Below are 20,309 nucleotides of genomic sequence, written 5' to 3'. Positions count from 1 at the left end.
ACAATCTCACACTCGGTAAGTAAAATAACAATTCCAAGATCTCCACTTGCTGATTCAAGGTAATTCCTTTATTTCTGAACATGGCTGAGATTTAAAATCAGGATATTTGGGGTTACTGTAAAAGAACCAGACTTTCCCGAATCTGCAGCTTGATGCATCCATATATGTAAGTACAGGTGTGACAAAATATGGTTTTACTTGAGCCTGTCTTTCCCCACCAAGTATACTTGATAGCTTACTTAATATTATTCTTTTAGTCTTTTTTCCCCTTCTGTGTGAAAGAATAACGCCATTCACGATTCATTTAGTAGTCTTATTTTGAAAGTTCTGATGCTGATAACACTTCCTTTCTGTTTTTTTCTCTGCTGGCTGGTTCACTGGGCAGATTGCTCAGTTTTATTCAGCTGCTCTCCCAGAGAGGTTCTCGTCCTGCAGTCAGATGTACTCCAACTCCACCATCTGGGACTTCATCTGGCAATGGTAGTCCTTGTTCTGCTTTAATAATAATAATAATAATAATGGATACTTTATTGATCCCCATGGGGAAATTACTTGTTTTTCTCTGCATTTGACCCATTCACTCAGTGAAGCAGTGGGCAGCCCACTAAGCAGGCGCCCGGGGAGCAGTGTGTAGGGACGGTACCTTGCTCAGGGGTACCTCAGGGTAGCCGTTAAGTGGATTCGAACCGCCGACCTTCCGATCATGGGGCGACCACTTTACCTACTGAGCTATCCCTGCCCCTTAGAGGTCTGCTCCAAACTGGAAGAACCGGGAGCAGGTGGAGATCTGGTTCATGCAGGGCAGAACAAGGACTACCAGTGCTTATTGCAGTTCAAGATGGTGGAGTTTGAGTTCGTATGAATGATAGGATAGAGAGGCAGCTAGTTATTTTGTCACAAATTACTTGGGAAATAAATGATTTTCAAAGGAGTCAATGAAAGCGTATTTTGGGGCATATACTGATGTAGAATCTATCCATAAAACTCTGGTTTCACTGACAGCAAATACTGATATTTTTAGTTTGTATCTCACCAGTTTAACTGACCAGAGCGACTGTGTCATGACTCCTTGTGGTGACTCTTATCACATGAGTGACAGTAATGTGAAGAAAACTGAACTAGCTTGCTGTAGAAAAGAAGAAAGTCACAGCAAGAAAATAAACTGGAGAGCATCAGACAGCAAACAGTCAGAGACAATCTGTTGATATCGTGTGGTGAATCCCACCCCTATATATCTTATGTTATGTTTGATATGACATAACTATAAACACTCAAAAGATAATTACAAGCTTCTAAAAATAAACCTGCCTACTGTACTTGTGAATCCAGCTCACCAGCCTGAATCACGAATGGCTGCAGCAGAAAAGAGAATCCCGTTCTGACTAACTGCTGCTGTGCTATACCTCCACCCTTCTTACTCAAATTAAATTGTGGTGTCAGTGCAGTCATGGTGGGGAATCTTCACAGGAAGCAATGAATCAAACAGCAGTGAGCAAACTGCATTAAGAGCAGAACTTGCCGGCGTCACATCTTTTGTGTCTTTGTTTTTGTTTTGTTTTTTGCTATAAAAGCTGCTTAAACCCTCTGGGTATGTTTGCTGACATTTTCTTCAACAACTGCCGAGTGCTGACGTCAATGAAGTTAAAATGGTTTGCAAACAATTACCTCTCACTAAGTATTAGAGGCACCAATGTGTGAAATTGCAGCTTTAGTTTGATTGTTTTTGTACTAAAAATAAAGTGAGAACTTTTTAGTATTTCCCCAAAGAGTTCTTTGTGTTCAAACTGGAAGTGCAGTCCAAACAGGGGCTTCACATTATACCTATTTGCCATATCATCAAAATAATCGACTGGTAGATGTCAGCGCACCAATATATCCATTCAGACAGAAGCTGCTAGAAAGAATAGTCCTTAAGGACCTATTAAATGAACTATTGTGTTTTTCTTTATTTTCTCTCATATAAGATATGTGATAAAAAAAAAAAAGTCATGACACTATGTCCATAAAATCATAAACCTTACCTGATTTGAATTTGGCTGATTTCACATTCAAAGTAATCTTGTGTCCAGGCAGATGCCTTTGCAGCTGCTATTTTTAAGCCAATCCCTTTCTGACCGCTTGCACAAACAAACCTGAAGGTCATGTGGTCGTGATGAGAGATCTCAAGCTGTAGAGTCTGTGAGCATGCTGGTTTTTCCAGCATTCATGGAATTGAATGCACCGTGAATGTATCCTGCAGGGAGAAACTTGAAAGGAGAAGTATTTTAATGCACATATACCACCACGTAGTACATTAAATAGTAGATGCTTTTGTTTTGCTATACCAACACAATGTCTGCTTACCACCTGGACCTGGTTTTCATTTGGGTGTGATGGTGGGTTACTGAGTAGTACTGTTGCCTTCCAGCAAGAAGATTCTGAGTTTAAACCCTTATTTGGAAAGTTCAGTGTGGAATTTGCATGCTCTGCCTGTGCCTGTGTGGTGATTCCTCCCAAAGACATGCTTGTTGGGTATATTGGGATTCTAAACTCGCTGTTGATGTGGCCTAGAAAAGAGCTACACGAGTGCCAATTTATCCCTGTTTTGCTTTTTCTTCCCGAAAATGAAAATCAAGTTGATGGACAACCTTTTTACTGAACCATATTCAAAAACATGGAACATGACTCCTACCAAGTGATATAAAACTGGCAGCTGCTTTGGAAATCATCCCGAAGAACCCTGTAAGACGGCCTTGGAGATAGCCATTAATTACTATCTGCAGTATTGCTTGTTTGTATGGTACTAACAGTATAAATTCCTGAGGGCTACCCGTCAGCAACCTACTAGATGGACACATGAATTTGAAAATTCCAGGTGACATCCCTTCACCTCATTCTTGAGTTATTGCATTCACAAATTTGGGTGTCCACACTTCCTGCCCACCCACCAGCCGGGTGACAACAATACCCCACCAGCCTTTTACAGCTAAGAGGTTAAAAATGTATGCAAATGTAATACACTTGGCAGTAAAGGGTCAAGGCTAATGAAAACCTACCCTCCTCATCTAAGCACATAAAAAGAGACGCATGACAAAATGTTAAAGGCTAGACTTCAATTTATCAAACACAAATGTCATTGGGAATTTCTTTGGGATGAGTTTTTTTTTCTAATTCCTGGTTTTAAAGGCCCAAACTAACCTGAATCAGAATAAATTGATGGCTTTCAGGAACTGTAACCCAATCATTTAAACCAATCTTGTACCATTACACTCTGGCTGTTGCTTGTCAAGGCCCAGTATCAATGAAACTGCATTCAGACCAGAGCAGAAGGACCCTGCTGTGCTTCAGGTCCAGGTCACCTATTTGAGGCCTTTGGGTCTTTGGCTAATGACAAAAACACTGCATGGGGGAATAAAAGCAGGGAAGGACGATGGATGCAATCGCCAAGCTAAACACTGATGAAGCGTGTAGTTACATGATGTTGAATCAAAGTGCTTTATTTTCCAATAAGTATCAATATGTCTGTGAAGCTCATGGTACTTAAATAAGAAATATAATATTCAGTAAAAGGACTAGATGTTATATTAGCAATAAAACTATCAAGAGTAAAACATTTTACTGTCGCATTTTTTCATTGAATATCATTAATTACAAATGTCGGAAAATACAGATTTTTTAAAAGATTTGTGTTTTTATTTCACTGTGTTTATAACATTATCAAGTAGAAAAAGCCACATAAGCCATAAAATCACAGGATATGGAGCATATAATCAAACTGTGGATTATAGTATGTTTCCATTCAGAATGTTCTGAAGCACTGAGTGCTTAAATAATTAACCTCATTGTGTGGCTTTCAAATAAAATTTTAACCAAATAAACATGGAGGGAGTTTGACATAAATAAACCAAATCCAGCCTTCGTGAAGATCCCGAGTTGAACCATGAAAAATTGCTCTGTTTTATGATTATTTAGGTTAATTAGCATAAACCTAGTGCAGTGGCTACAGGGGCTCTGGGTTTGTATTCCTTTTAGCAGCTTTCATGTCAGGAAGAATAACAGCAGCTCTGCAGATAAAAGGCTAAACCTGTAAATGTTCTGCCAAATTTATGTCTCCCAACATCTACCGTAGGGTGCGATCCAATAAAAAGCCTCATGATGTCTGTGCACATGCTAAAAACACACACACATCCCTCCATCAGAAGCAAAAGTTTCATCGTCTTCATGCCTACCGTTTCTCTGTCTTTTATTTAACCCACACGCCATCTGGTTGAGTAATTTTTATCACAAGGAGGAGAGGGTGTCATCACCAAATGATTACACACTGAATGCGTGTGAGCGCATTGTCTGTTTTGTAGGTACCGCCCCACCTGGAGCTGAATAAACACATTCGAGAGAGACAAGATGCTAATAAGTACCTGCAGAAAACAACCTTGATAAGATGAGTTCTGCTCAAAGTCAAATCATTCTTGCAGTTAAATTGGTTCGGTGCAGACTAACAAGAATATTTTTATTGATGAATGGTGGGAAACTCAGTCTCAGCATCTATCCCTCCTGAGTTTGAGGAACCTGATGACTCTAACTTATTTTATAAATCCAGTCGAATTTATTAGAGTCAGTGTGTGATTGTCACCATATCTGTTTTTGCTGAACTGAATTGTGTCTCTGGGGTAATGTACTGTATATGATTTGCACTGCTAATATGAGATTATTTCAGTGAATTTCAACTTTTTTGTTTCCATGTCACACAAAAGGGCAAACCAAAGTCTCTGAGTACACAAGTTTTCATATCTGCAGAAAAGAATCTCTTGAGCAGCTAGAAAGATATGCTTTTTTGTTTGCATGGTCAGATAAAGGCACTCTTGAGCATTACAAACTTTTTTTTTCCTTTGCAGGATGTTCTCCGTCACCTCGTCTCTCTGCCTGTTGTTTGTCTTCACTGCTCTTTTGAAGCAGGCAAAGTTTCTTTCAGAAAGGACTTTTGGTTTCTAAGTTCCTCTTTAGCTCCCCTAGTACCACGTTAGTGTCGTTTAACACCACCCAACAAAGGGTGCACCAAGTTTGAAGGCCGAGTTAACATCCCCAGTCTGTTTGAAGGAGTGTCAGTAAGAACATGATTTATAGATATACTATTTAAAATAAATTAACCAAAAAGTAATGAATTAAAGTAAGTGTTTGGGTCAGATAAAAGCTGCCTCAAGGTGGAAGATTTGGAAACCACTCAGTTGTACAAGTGGTTCTGTTTTGTCTGTTTTGTCTTTTTTTTTAAAAAAAGAAAGAAAACCGGCAGAGATCACTTTGCTGTTTTCAAGAAACGATCACAAACTGATTTGGATCCATCAGTTTGGGCAGGATGTGGATTAGCCTTGGACTGCTCATATATTCATGTTTTTCATTTCATAATGACCTGTCCAGTAATTTGTGATTTTTTTCTTTTCTTTTTTCCCCTCTGTCTTTTAGGTACTAACACAGGCAGGTCACGGTTCCATCACCACAGAAATTGCTGAGGCCAAGCAGTTCTACTATGCTGAGGACTACCATCAACAGTACCTGAGCAAAAACCCCGATGGATACTGTGGACTGGGAGGCACAGGTGTCGCGTGTCCGATGGGAATCAAGACGAAGGCCTAGACAGCCAAAAACAGCCGAGAAATATCTCTGATCTGTCTGCAAGGATGCCGCAATGGATCGATTTGAAAGAGAATATTCACTAATGCAAAAAGTTTTGTGTTTCAGATGGTTAAATTCCTACCATTTGACATATTTTATGGACTTTTTTTTTTTTTTTACATCGGATTATAGTCCACATTTATCTGATGATTTTTTTTTAAGGATCAGTACCTGCCAGATGTCACCCTCTGACACAACATAAACTTTGAAAGCCAGTAAAGACTCTTCACAGTCTTTTGAAAAAATCTTTTGAAAAAGGTGTAGTCCAAAAAAAGTTCTGCGACACATAATCAATGATGAAATGCTGAGTAATTTCATGCATCCTGAAAAGGTGGTGTTTAAAATGAAATCTTGTCAGAGAGCAGTGAAATCCTGCACAGCATTAAGAATTGTTAGTGTGTGGAGTGCTTTTTCACTGTAGTAGTTTGTTTAATCAGCTCTTATAATTTGCAACTGCTTTGGGAAAATTATACGTTTGTTGCTTAAGTTCCTTTAAAAACATATTTGAGAGTGGGCTGCTGTCTAAAGACTAAAAGGAATAAAACAGCTTGAGAACTTGCTGCGTCTTTTGTGTTTTATGACTTTTACACTGCCCCATGTGTATACTACACATGCTTTTTTTTTTTTTTTTTTCTAGATATGAGTCATTCTTTACAGGTAAAGAAATCTCACCATTCCACAGCTGAAAGAAACTTAACAGGTCTGAACAACACAAACATATTACAGAGTGTCATCTTTTATTTAACAGAAATTAACCCAAGAATACAGGAGCGTGCTTCCATAGAAGCTAACAGGGTAAGTATTTGCTGCTAATTGTGAGCACCTCTATAAAAGCCAAAGCTTTGACAGTTTGCTGGTCTGGAGGATTCAGTTGTGTGTTAACACAATGCCACAGAGGATGGACATCAGTGACCTTAGAGAAGCAACTGTTGCTAACCATCAGTCTGAGAAGGGTTACAGTATAAGGTCATTTTCAAACAATTTAGTTGACCATTCTGCAGTGAGAAAGATTATTCATACTGTACGTGTAAAACATTCAAGATAGTTGCCATTCTTGTCAGGAGTTGAGGTCAGAGAAACCCAAGAGCTACATCTCAGCAAACTCAGTTAAGGACGCTGAACTAGTACGGCTTGTTTGGAAGAGCTGCTATCAGAAAGTCTCTTCCCTCTCAAAAAAATAAAAATGCAGCAACACAGTTTAGGTTTCCAAAGCTGAATCTGAACAAACGACAAGACTTTGTCCTTTGGAATCAAATTGGAGATGTTTGGCCATAATGCGCAGTGCCACCAAACACAGCATACCAACACAAACACCCCACACCAACTGTCACAAGCGCAGTGGTGAAGGAAGGTCTGGTGATTTGGGCTTGTTTTGCTGCCACAGGATCTGTGCACCTTGCAGTGCTACATGAAGTCCTCTGTATACCAAAGTATTCTAGAGTCAAATATGTCTGCTAGCCAAAACTAAGTTGAAAGTAGGCCATGGAAGAGGACAGTGACTCCAAAAACACTGACAGATTTATAACAGAATGACTGAAAAAGAAAAGAATCAAGGTGTTGCAATGACCCACTTAAAGTCCAGACCTCAAACTGATTGAAATTCTATATCAGAACCTTAGAGTGTTGTGCATAAATTAATGCTTGTAAGCATCAACACATTAAAGCACTGTAAAGAATCATAGACCAAAATGTGTCCACAAGGATGTGAGGGACTGATAAAGTCATTCAGGACATTATTACTTAATTCCTGCTAAAGAATGATGGGGTGTACAGTACTTGCCTTTTTTACAATGCTTTTGCATTTTGTCTAAATTTTTGTTATACAAGTCCGGCTGCAATATTTGTTGCTATCTGAGGTTGCAATTAAATCCTTTTAGAACCTTATCAAAACCAGATGTATTGTCCAGTCACTTCGATGGATCCTGCAAAAAGAAAGAGAGAAACAAAGACAGTGTTTAATGTTACAGGTTCACACAGATTGGAGGATTTTTTCCACCACGAGTGCCTGACCTTCGTTTAATTAAAAAAAAACAACAAAAAAAACAAATTCTCACTTAAATGTGCAGCAACCTATAAGATACAAACAGCAGATATCATGCTTTTAAATGCATTGGAACACTTTGGTTTGCTCTTTTGTTTGGCTTGTGACTGCTGTGTTTCGGGTTTGGGATTATGGATGACCTCCTTACTCTGATCTTTGCCTGAAGCGATGTTGCAAACCGTGACTTGTCTGTCATCACTGTTAATCTCCAACCATTTGTGTTTGTACAGTGAATGTGTGTGTTTTGATGGTAAAGCTTGGACACAGACACACACACACCAGCAGGAGGAGGAGGATGCATTTTGGTGCCAGGCACTCCAAAACTTGGCATCACCATCACAAAGCAAAAGAGATGGAAGAGATGAGTCTCTTTGGAAATGGCAGAGCGCCACCTCTGAGGATCTGTGCTGTGTTGGATCACCTCCATGGTGCTTCAGGACCACAGCTCGACCGGCTTTTAAAGCCAAATCTGACCACTATTTTTGGAATGGAGGAGTTTATCATATGAGATTTTGTTCAAATGTGCACCATGTTTAATTAGGTCCAGTAAGACCTAAAACGTGTATTCATGTGTGTGCCTTCAATTCTTATCAAATTTTTTTTAAAAAGATCCTCAGAGGTGTTTAAAAACTACTGAAAGAGCTTGTTTTTTAATCTGATTGGTTAATATCTTCACCTTTAAAAAGCCAATAAAAACAAAATGCATCACCTGCTAAACGTATTACTGTTTTAAAGAAAAGCTTCGTTTCTTTTTGATGAAGAACAAACTCAAAGTATCATGTTTGCTTTCAAGAAGCAATTAACCTTTATTTTAAAAATTGGACACACTTTCTTGTAATTATGAGGAATATGTTTCTTAAAATTATTTGGTAACATTCAGATCTTCAGGATGTGAGAAATGATAGCCACAGACGTTTCTGGAGACCTACAGCATTTAACCCATTCTGTTCCTGGTCTGTGCACTTACTGCAATTTTTTAGCTGGCTTTCTTAACTGGGTTGCTACATTGATACAGTAGTAAGCACTGTTGCCTCACAGCAGGAAGGTACTGTCTTGAATCCAGGGTGGGACGTTTTTAAAAACACTTTGCATCTTCTCCCTGTGCCTACACCTGTTCCTTAATTTTAGGTTAATTGATTCCATGGTAGTAGTGAAAGGCTGTGATAGACACCTATCCAGGGTTTACCCTGCCCCATGGTACCTGAGATAGCCATGTGACCCTAAGTGAACTGTAAGACTTTCACTAATATTAGACATACTATTATTGACCAACATTGGAGATTAGATATATATATATATATATCCAGTGAGTGACTTGATAGTGACTCAAATCTCACAGGGGAAAAGAGCATATTATTATCTCATATTCTACATGAACTGGCACGCATCATTTTCATTTATATAATCGCCATTGCTCACACTCTGCCACAGAATATGTTCCTGGTTAGATTGTTGGACTACGCTGTCATCCTGTGGCGTGTTCAGTGTAGCGCATGAATCAAGCCCAGCGGTCAAACCCCATATTTGGTCCAATTTGACAGAAACTTCATATAAAAGATCACAGGAGATTTATCCAGACTTTTTTTTTTTAATAGGATGAGATCAGAAGCCAGTAAATCAGAATATGACATCAGAGGTAAATATCAAAACAAATTATTTGAAAATTAGTTATAAATTAGGTGAGTTATGGTGATTTTTATTGTGGACAGTGCTCCTTCCTCCTACCATATGCGTACAACATGGCAAACACAATGAAAAAATGCAATTATAGATGATTTATTGTATTGAATGAAGAATTAAGAAAACAATGTCTCACGTGTCCTTTCTTTTAAATCAAATAATTTATGAAGTTAAGGAAGAGTAAGCGGTCCATAATCCATAATCCATAAGCAGTCCATTGTCTATAATAAGCAGTCCATAAAAAAAAAAAAAAAAAAAAAAAAAAAAACTGTTTCAGGTCTATGATAAGCACAATTCAATTAAATTCAGTTCAATTAGAATTTATTTATACAGCACCAAATCACAACAACAGTCGCCTCGAGGCGCTTTATATTGTAAGGTAGACCCTACAATAACACATACAGAAAAAAACCCAACAATCATATGACTCCCTATGAGCAAGCACTTTGGCGACAGTGGGGAGGAAAAACCTGCCATTTAACAGGAAGAAACCTCCTGCAGAAACAGGCTCAGGGAGGGGCAGGGCCATCTGTCACGACCGGTTGGGGTGAGAGAAGGAAGACAGGTGTGGAAGAGAGCCCGAGATTAAGAGCAAGGGCATTTAATGTGCATTAACATAATCTTTGATGTGAAACATGCATGGTGTTTTACAAATTTACTAACACCAGCCAGTGTAAAGTTTATGCCACATGCCCAAAATTTTCAATATTCAAATGAGCATAATCATTGTTTATGTTTCTGTAATTGTTAATCCATCAGCATGTATCAGTGTCAGTATCAGTGTTTAGTTTCACTCAGTTTGGTTAGTTGTCTTGACGTCCTTTTGCCTTTGTTTTGTATCTTTATTCAGCTGCAATAAAATGGCTCACTTTTTGTTAAGATCCAATTTTGCCTCCTACGTCTGCAGGACATTATGTTTTCTGACAGGTGGCCTAGTAAATTTAGGCCAGCCCCAAATTAATTTTTGTCCTTTGCTGCGGTCTGAGACCTCTATGTCAAGCTCCATTTGTGTAACCTGTGAGAGTCCTGCTGTCCTGATGCCATGATTCAGGTCATCTCAGATTTGATGTTATTGTATACTATATATAGTATACAATAAGTTGATAATGATTATTCAAGATTGGGAGGTCCACCAGAGTCACAAATGATCTGGAGATCACTAAAACGGAGAGGCTGTCTCAATCTGCCGAGGCCATGGAAGGAAAGGTCACAGGCTGGTGTCCTGTATGACAGTTGAAAACCAGATCCCACAACTTGAGACTATTAGCTTACCTTCCTTTTGACCCTTCTGATGCTCCTCGGAAGCTTTGGTGTCCTCGTCTGTGCTGTCATCTTCGTTCCTTAATGTTGGGCTTTCCTCCACCTCATCTGCTGATAGCTCCATGTATGACTCTACTGTAACATTCTGTTCTTACTCTTATAAAGAACATCTTCTTAAACCGCTTCTTCTTCTTTCATGTTTAACGGCAGCTTAGATCCAAAGATGTTGCACTACTGCCATCTCCTGGCTTTTATTCTTACTTCACTTCCGAATCCTCAGATCCTCTTGAGGAGACCAGTATTTCTCAAAAAACGAAGAACCGCCCCTTTCCCTTCACCATGACTTAACTGATTAACCACATTCCATTCCACCACCTCATCACCCTCCTGTGACATAGATACTTCCTGCAACTATGTTCATATGTTCAACGCTTTGTCACTTAGATGTTTCAACATAACATAACATACCTCATCCTTCGCAGGAGCACTATTCCTGGTACTACCCAGAGCTCTTTTCAGTTCTCCAATAGAAAAGGGACAACTCATTACATCTTCAGTACTCTCCTTCCTCCCTAAAGCTTCAAGATTTCTTCCTTTAGTCCCCTCTCTTCCTCATTTACTTTCCTCTGATAAATTTCTCCCACTATGTATATCAACAAAAGTACTTGCCAAGAAATCAGCTTTTTCCCTATCAGTTACAGCTACTTGATTATTCTTATCATTTCCCCTCATCATCCCCCACACGTCCCCTATTTGAGTATTCCTACTAATTGTATTGCAGAAATCTCTCCAGTATGTTCTCTTTGTTCTTCTTATTGTACTTCTGACTTTTGCACTTTTCCCCTACTCTTACAGTATTCTTCACTTTGACTTTGCACACCCCCACAAGTTTCCGTGCTTTTTCCATCTGCACTTCTGTGTTACAACCAAAGAGTAAATTTCTATCTCTGAGTATCTTAGCATATTTGATTTCCCCAACTTGTGCCTTAAGTGCTCTTGTTAACTTAAGTGGATCTATTTTCTTCACACCCTCTTCCTCAAACCTGACAATTACATTCATACTTGGATTCGTTCCCTCTTCATTACCTTCACTATCAGTTCCTTCCATACTACCCTCACTTCTCTTTTTCCTCTTCCTTTCACTAGCTCTGCGCCTCTTCCCCCCTTTCCAACTTTTTCCCACTCATTCTCTTCACCCTGACCGCCAATCTCTTCCTCTTCACTACCATCCATACTATTCCACTCACTGCTTCCGCCCTCCAACTGTGCCAACCCTGGTCTATGAGAAGAAGTCTGCAGGAGACCATTACCGGACCTGTTCAGGCCTTCGGCCGGCTCTCCTACTTAACTCACTCACGCACCAAACCACCAACCAAACACACCTTACACCCAAACCCACACTAACTACAACAACTATGCTGCACACTTTGAAAAAAACTTCCACTCCCAAACCTAACAACCGACCGCACTCTGTGTGTGAGACACGCTCTGTGTGCTTCAGTGTGTGAAATATGAACATGGTGACAGTCGGCCTGTGGAAATTGATTTTGTTCATGGTGTGGCAACCCCCCCGTCTGTGGACGCACAGGCCGGTCCAACGGCGTTTGGTTAGCTGAGGTGGCGACTTGGGAACTGAGGGCTCCCGCATTAGCTACAGAATAACACTGAAACCGCTGTGTAATCACGGGTTTACATTTATTCTGGAATCGAACAAGAGGATATTTTGACATCAAAGGTTGAGTTCTATATTAGGTAAAAAAGGTTGAATTACTCGTTTCAGTGGTAGAAATTGTTGATTGCTTTGTGCCTGTCCCCTGACGAGTGTGTAAACTTAAATAAGAAAGAGAGAAAAGAAGGTAATTTGGAGCCACATAGAGATAGACAGGCTTAATTGGGTGACGTTCTCTGTGGTGTAAAGAAAAAAGAGGAGTCAAAGCAGTAAGAGGTGAGTAGTGGTGTGAAATATGTTGAGTTTTAAATCTGACGTAGAGAATGGAGAAATAAAGTGAGAGTGGAGAATTATTGAGAAGCAGAGAGAGGAATGTGTTGTGAGACTGGCAGGCAGTTTGCGCTGTAAAGCTGGGCGTGTTGCCTGTGATGAAAATGATATTAAATAGATCTCTTAGTGTGTTAATACAGGTGGCTACGGCCCTGGACCAACCGCCCACCACAAGCACAGCGGCCGAAGCTAAATGATAGTAATGGGAACCACAATCAGCAAGAATCAGCAGCTGTGGAACCGACAGCAGTGAGGAGGGAAGAGGAGAAATTAAGAGAAGCTGTAACACATAAAATTGGGTTGAAATTTGGGGCCAATGGACTTGTGGAGGTTGGGAAGGCGTCCAGAGCATCGCAATAAACGGTGAAACAAAAACACACACAAGCAGAGAAATGTGAGAGAAAAGGCAGCTTTTAAGGAAACTCCTTGTTTGAAAAAAAAAAAAAAAAAAAAAAGCTAAGGCAGAGAGAGACTTTGCTGGATCTGCAGCTCCACTGAACAAACATAAAATTAACCTGCCTACAAATGCACACACATGCAATGAAGAGCAGCTTACACTCAGCAAAGAAAGACTGGTATGACCAACCAGTGAGGAAACAATAAATTTAGTGGTTAAGAGTCAAATTGTGAGATGTTTTCTGCTGATTGAACAACACTAGTGAGTTACTGAAGGAAGGAAAATTCTCTTTTGTGAGTTTAAACATGATCTTAAGAATTTAAATATCTACCAGTGTTGTCTTGTCAACTAAGGGGGGGGGGGGGGGGGGGGGGGAGAGAAGGCTGACACAGGGCCTGGCCCGGTGTCTCTCCCCTCTCTTTGTGACACAGCCAACACAACATCATTCTCCTGTTTGTCTGGTTTTTTTTCCTTTCGTTTTTTTTTCTCTTTTTGCTTGATTACAGGCTGCTTTGCTGGCCCTGAAAGCCGAGGCTGACCTGCATTCCTGCTCTGCCCTCTATCATCTTTGACGTGACCCTGACCAAATGCTGCAGCAGCTGGACCCACAACAACGACCTGAAAATGTCAACAGTGCTGCAGGAAAGGATCTCATGCAGCAGAGACGGAGAACGCTAAACCTAAGGCCCGTTTCACTACACGGGGGAAATTTCCCAGACAGCTTCAGCTGACAGAGCTGTGACGAGACGCCCATTAAGCCCGAATGAAAAGTGAGGCCGAGCAACATAATGCTGACCTTGATAACTCTGCATTAACACTGTGCAGGGTAGTGATGGACCAACACGGATGATCGGGCAGCAAATAAGTGCGTGTCAGAGACAGGAGGAGCAACTGAGGTCAAAAGGCACCTCAGAACGGACAAAACACAGAAGAAGATGCAGGTTTCACCTGCAGTGACCATGGACACTGGAGAAAGGACTGCCCCAATGGGCGCCAGAACCAGGATGGACTAAACTTTGAACAGCAGCAGCAGCAATGGTCGCATACAGACTGAAGAGGAGGAGGGCAGGACCCCAGGGCACGCTTCAGGCCGTGGTTTAGCCAAAACACCAGAACAGGAAAGTGATGAACACAAACACACTGATTCAGCTTGACGTGAAACACACACCTGAACACATGTGCCCTCGTTGATTGAGTGAGAAATGACAGACATACCTAAATCGAAATGCTGATTCACTGAGAAGTGATCCACACACATACACATGCACACGCTTGTGCAATGAGGAGTGATGCGCACACACACACTCCGTCCACTCCTCTTCACACTCCACTCACTCGGGTAACACAGGGGTAGGTCCAGGGAATCTGTACACAGAGACACGAAGGGATAGTAAGGTAAATCGCTGTGAAAACACTTCAGAAGTAATTGAGCTGGGGTTACACTGACGAGGGTCGGCAACGGTCCAGCGACGAGAAACACAGGGCTGCCATCTTATAAAGGAGCTGGATCACTCGTGATGAGCCACAGGTGCGTGGGCCAAGGGCAGGAGCCCACAGGTGAGCTCCGCCCAGGCAGACGGAGGAGGGAAAGAGGGGAAGGGAGAGAGCAGCAAAAAAATCAAAGAATACAAAAACATATGTAGCCATACCGAGCCGACCGGGTAGGCACAGGGACCCTGACAGACACAGTGATACAAAGTTCTACAATTAACTCAGCATGGGAACCACAAAGCACCAGCCACCTTGCCATACAAATTTGGATCTTGGAATGAGAGTGAGTCATTGTAGTGTTCAGATAGTCTGAGCCCAGTCCAAAACAAGAGAAAAAAGTAGCACTGACCCGTATTATAAATTTTATTTATTTAGTTATAATTCTGACCTTTTGTCACGGCTGCCGAGGCGAGCCGTGTGGAGTTGGAAAAAGGACCCAAGAGCAAGCAGTGTATGAAAAGATTAGTGGAGTTTATTTACAAGGTGTCAGTGGCAGGAACAGAAAATGAATAATGAGACAAACTAATGGAAACCTAAACTGGGAAAACTAAAGAGCAACTAGAAATCCACAGGACACGGGGTGAAAGGCAGAGAGACGTAGACTGACGGAGGATACAAAAACGCAGAGAGACACAGATGAATGCAGAAAAGCGCGGACTTACATAGAGTAATACAGACGAACCGGCAACAGGCAGGAGAACACACAGGGCTTAAATACACACACACACCAGTAATCAGGGGATAAGAGACAGGAGGGCAACACAGCTGGGAGAAATCAGAGCTGACGGGACAGGGGAAATGTAAACTGAACTCACATCAGACATGAACCTTCAGAATAAAACAGGAAATTAACAGACAGAGAACCAGACAGGACACTGAACTTGACAGGCAGACTCACAGTCCGAAAAGGCCCAGACGGACAAGGTCAGGGGGCCGACCCGGAGGCCAAAACAGTTCAGTTCCGGGGGCCGACCGTGTGAAAGGCAGCGGCAGTGGGGCAGGTCCGGAGGCCGGCCACGCAGTAGGCAGTGGTGTGGAAACAGTTCTGGGGGCCGACCGTGCAGACGGCAACAGCGGCGTGGAAACAGCTCTGGGGGCCGACCGTGCGGACGGCAACAGCGGTGTGGAAACAAGTCCGGAGGCCGGCCACGTGGAAGGTAGTGGCGGCGTTCAGGAGGGCGTTCAGGAGGGCGTCCACGGTGGCGGAGATGCCCAACAAGCGGCCTGGCAGATGACCGATGACACCTTTTTTGTTTGCCATACTGAGAGAAAGAGGCAATCACTGTATGAAACATTAATTTTTACTGAAGCTATTTGAAATGGTCTAAAATACATTAAGGTGACATCTGTGTCCACATAGATAGATGTGTTAGATATTGCTAAATTAACTTGTATTTTATTATTATTTCATAAGCATCAGATGAAGAGCCTAAAAGAAGAATTTTGCCCAGGAAACTCAAATCCAGTTAATTTGGCTATTAATTATAGTAATGATAATTACTCACTGCCAGGGCTGGACTGGGACAAAAAATTGACCCGGGCATTTTGACTAGAGATCGGCCCACCAGGCATTATAGGAAAAACCATAAAGCCTTTGAATGAAAACAAACGTTGTTGTGACAATGATGTACACTGTCTTGTTGGTATATATGCACAAGTCTAATAAACCTACACCATCCTCCATATTCTGGTATTCTAAATCGTACTTAGCAGAAACCAAAAGACTGCTTGGTCGAGTTAACCTCCTAAACTATCTACAACACATGGTGGAAACCTGACATTAAGGCTACGTTCACACTGCAGGCGAAAGCGCATCAAATCCGATTTTTTTGACCCTATGCGACCCATATCCGATCATGGTATGACAGTGTGAACGGCACAAATCCGATATTTTCAAATCCGATCTGGGTCACTTTCGTATGTGGTACTGAATCCGAAACATATCCGATGTTCCAGAAAGCGACTGCTGTGTGAATGGTCAAGTCGCATTAAATCCGTCTTTTACGTCACTGACACAAGACAGACACCAATTATCAGCGCCAGAGAAGCGCCTGATAATACATCGCGAACGCTTCCTGGCCATCCGGTGAAACTGCTGGGAAGACAACGTTGGAGAAACGTTAACATTTGATTTGGACTGCATAATCTGCAGATTCTGACAGAAATGTGCAACTATCATTTGAAGCACCGCTCCTCTAAAACAGCAATAAGGATCATTATTAGGTTATTTACATTATTATGTAAATAACAAAATAACTTATAGCAAAAATTGGGAAACGTAAAGTCCGAAGTCTTTATTAAGGGCCATCAGTCAAACAATACTGTTTGCTCTGGGTCTAAACAGAGCGCGTTGTGTGTGACATCTTCTTTTGCGCATGCGGGCCGCTTTGAGCGTTCACACTAGAGCGCGTTTGCTGTTGCATTTTATTTGTAGTGTGAACGAGCAGACAAAAAAATCGGATTTGATCAAAAAATTGGAATTGAGCATTAAGACCTGCAGTGTGAACGTAGCCTTTGACAGAGAAGACTAAAGGTGAGACATGACCATTACTGAATATTAAAAATAATAAATGACAGATTTAGTGATATTTTCATAAACTATTCATTTACCACATCAATAAACAGCATGGCAGGGCAAAATATTTTTTCTAACATGGCAACCTTTAAAAAGTGACATAACATGACTTTGGTTGTAAGATTCAGATAATGATTTATTAAAAGCCAAACAGTTTAAATGAGAATAAGAAAGAAAAATATATTTTCTGCCCCCCTTTCCCTATTAATGCCCTACCTGGCCCTCCTGGCAAAACTTTGTCTGACCCGCGCCTGCACAGTTACCAGCTGCCAGCTACTTAGAAAAGGATCTTTGTGTTATTTGTCTCTCAGAAACAGTTCATAACTTCCCTTCAACTCATTCGTGTCACCTAAAAGGTAAACCTGTTTCTCCGTCACCTGTTCAGCTCTGATGATTCAGTAAGGACATCTCCTGGATTCATCTTCATGTTTCCCTGTCTCCAGATATCCAAACAATATCATGACCAGCAGCTTTTAAGGCTTTGGCTCCAGCAAACATCAGTTGATACTAGAAATTAATATTAAATACATTCTAACAACAGCTTATCAAGCTTAAATGTGCTGCTGTTGTTTATCCGCTGGTTTCCTCTTTCTGGGCAAAGTGGGCAATAAACAAACAAGAGAGAAAAGCCGATCAGCTGATCATTTATCAGTTTCATGATTGAAGTATCAACAGGAGAGGGAGGGGGAGAGAATGAGAGAAGTAATATTAATATTTTCTCTCAATACATGATGATTCCGTTTTTACAGAACGGTTGGCAACTCTAATAACTATTTGTGAATAAAATAAAGTTCACTATCAGTAATATCATAGCACCCGTCTAGCAGTATAAAAAATCCGTCATGCTAGCTGGTACGCAGTACAAGTTATTTTAACTGGGAGGAAATAAAAATGTGAAAATAAACTACAACTAAACTTGGTTTATATCTGACCCACTCAGACCAACTTCTCACCTGCCCCTCGGACCGGCCGCGCCTCATGTCTCTCCTCCTCCTGCCTCCCTTATCCCTGATCCACCTGCTGGCCTCCACCACTTGCTAATGTTACTGAAACTGTGGAAGCTCCGCCATAGAAAACAACTGAGTTCTTTTTACACATCTGCCAACATCTGGCCAACCTGGCCACCACCTGTCATTGTTTATACCGTTGCAAAAAACACTGCCCACCAGGCAAATGCCCAGTATGCCCCGTGGCCAGTCCAGCTATGCTCACGACTGCTAGTACTGCTCACTACTGAATTATACTGCTAATTGGGAATAAAATTGATGAACGCCAGAAAATAATTTGGATCATGTCTTTATGAGACGTAATATCATCACCTGAGCTCTGTAAAGCTATTTAAATATTGCTAGATTATTGTCCTCCCTTAACAAACATGCTACTTCTATCTATACAGAAACTTGGTGGCTTACTGTGTAAGTCACATTTATAAGGAAAAGATTCATAATCAGGGAAGATCATAATCGGGGTATGTCCACATTAATAAGTGACAGAGAGCGGAACTAACAGCCCTCCCGTTGTTCAATAAAAATGATTTAAATATAGCTCATCCGAGGGTTACTCACACTTTAACGATGGTATGGAAACCAAAGGATCCACAGAGAAAATGTGTTTTCTTAAATTGTGTAATCTGTAGTCTATGATGCAATAAACAAGCTTTGTCCTGGTGTGACTGATTTCGAAATGGGTGGTTTCCAAACGCGAACATGGGTACGTGAGGAACTCCGCGCAAACCACACCTCTCCACACCTTTGTCAGAGATGACGGTATCACGTTTCCTGGTAGCAAACGAGTATGTCACGCTTGTTACCTGTGAGTGAAACGGTGAAAAAGCTCTCACCGATAGAGTCTACGCATCGTTTGTACGTGTATTATATGAAACTGAACCAGAAAGCGATTTCCTCGTAGATCGGGTAAGTCATTTATAAAAGTATCATATTTTACCAGATGATGCGGTAAAAACAGCTTAATCTTCGCTGATGTTATTTTTTTTATTATCTTATAAGTGAATAGAAATGAGACATGGCTAAGTGTGTTGTAATGTTGCTTTATATATGATGACTTTCTAAACTATAACTTGTTATACTTTGCTGATTATATCACCACACACTCTGTCTGCAGATTGTTAATGTTTCCCAGTCAAACATCTAGAATGATTTCAAAATCAAAGGTGCTGGTTTTCCTGCTGTTTTTCACTGGTATTGGTGTGTATGTCAAAACGGGCTACCAATTGACTCATTATGCTGTGGACCAAAAGCTGTGTGCTTGCATAAAATGTTTATCAGAGGATAAGCAGTTGCTTCTGGATCGATCGAATAGAAGTGTTCAACCATTTTTGACTGCAAACTTAAACCTCTCACAGAATGAATTCAACTGGTGGAAGGTAAGTAGTCACCAGGAAAGGATGACATTTTTACACACCCCCCCCCCTCAGCTCATTTGGTGTAACAACAAAGTTTATTTGAAATGTCTGACAGGATTTGCAGGCTGAAAGCCGTAGCTTCAGAGTTTATGAAACAACAGTGGCCAACTTGTTTCAGATCTTCCCAAAGAATCCAGATGTTATACAACCCAAATATGACCACTGCAGGACTTGTGCTGTGGTGGGTAATTCTGGTAATTTAAGGAGATCGCATTATGGACCGCTGATAGATTTACATGAAGTTGTCATAAGGTACTTTCTAAGCTAAAGCAATTTTTCTTTACCATTAAATTCAAATTCAAATTTTATTTGTCACGTACACAGTCATACACAGTATGATATGCAGTGAAATGCAGTGAAATATCCCCTCCTACACAAAAGAGCCAAACTGATGTGAAATATATCCCTTTGTGCTTTTTAGAATGAACACTGGTATTACCAGAGGCTTTGAAAAAGACGTTGGAAACAAGACAACTCATCATGTCATGTATCCAGAGAGTGCTGTGGATTTGGATGACAACACCCATTTTGTACTGTTTCCCTTTAAGATACAGGACTTTGAGTGGCTCATTAATGCCTCTACAACAGGATTTACTGGAAGGTGAGTTCTCTTTTTCAGGGCTACATGCACATGTATTTGACATTTATTTAACGAGACTCAGTGTCTCATTTACAAGAGAGACCTGTTTTAGACAACATAATTAAATGAAAATAATAAAATAGAAAAAATAAAATAGCAAAATCTGCCTCATTAAGATCAAGTTCCCAGTGATGAAAATCAGCACTGGGACGTCTTTT

The 20,309-nt window shown here is 40.9% G+C and overlaps 2 protein-coding genes across 5 annotated transcripts in view; both read left to right on the top strand.

Annotated features, from left to right (window-relative positions):
• msraa (methionine sulfoxide reductase Aa) overlaps positions 1-6,205 on the top strand; it is a 62,906-nt gene extending 56,701 nt beyond the window's left edge. For both annotated transcript variants that reach the window (XM_085432415.1, XM_085432414.1), the window contains exon 6: positions 5,437-6,205. In XM_085432415.1, the coding sequence (XP_085288541.1) occupies positions 5,437-5,607 (171 nt within the window). In that variant the 3' untranslated portion in view covers positions 5,608-6,205. The remainder of the gene's footprint in view (positions 1-5,436) is intronic.
• A 12,655-nt stretch (positions 6,206-18,860) lies between these two features.
• LOC146692326 (CMP-N-acetylneuraminate-beta-galactosamide-alpha-2,3-sialyltransferase 1-like) overlaps positions 18,861-20,309 on the top strand; it is a 3,795-nt gene continuing 2,346 nt past the window's right edge. Inside the window, exons 1-4 of one of the 3 annotated variants that reach the window (XM_085432410.1) lie at positions 18,861-19,002; positions 19,211-19,472; positions 19,567-19,763; positions 19,933-20,112. In XM_085432410.1, coding sequence (XP_085288536.1) covers positions 19,218-19,472; positions 19,567-19,763; positions 19,933-20,112 — 632 coding nt within the window. In that variant the 5' untranslated portion in view covers positions 18,861-19,002; positions 19,211-19,217. Of the gene's footprint in view, positions 19,473-19,566; positions 19,764-19,932; positions 20,113-20,309 lie in introns of all 3 variants that reach the window. The other 2 variants (XM_085432411.1, XM_085432412.1) reach the window with 2 other exon arrangements.

Source organism: Copadichromis virginalis, linkage group LG15 (genome assembly GCF_057382275.1).
Source record: "Copadichromis virginalis isolate Kocher_CV1m ecotype Utaka linkage group LG15, C_Virginalis_male_GT1.1, whole genome shotgun sequence".
NCBI classification, from domain to species: Eukaryota; Metazoa; Chordata; class Actinopteri; order Cichliformes; family Cichlidae; genus Copadichromis; species Copadichromis virginalis.
This window is presented reverse-complemented; position numbering and strand designations above follow the sequence as displayed.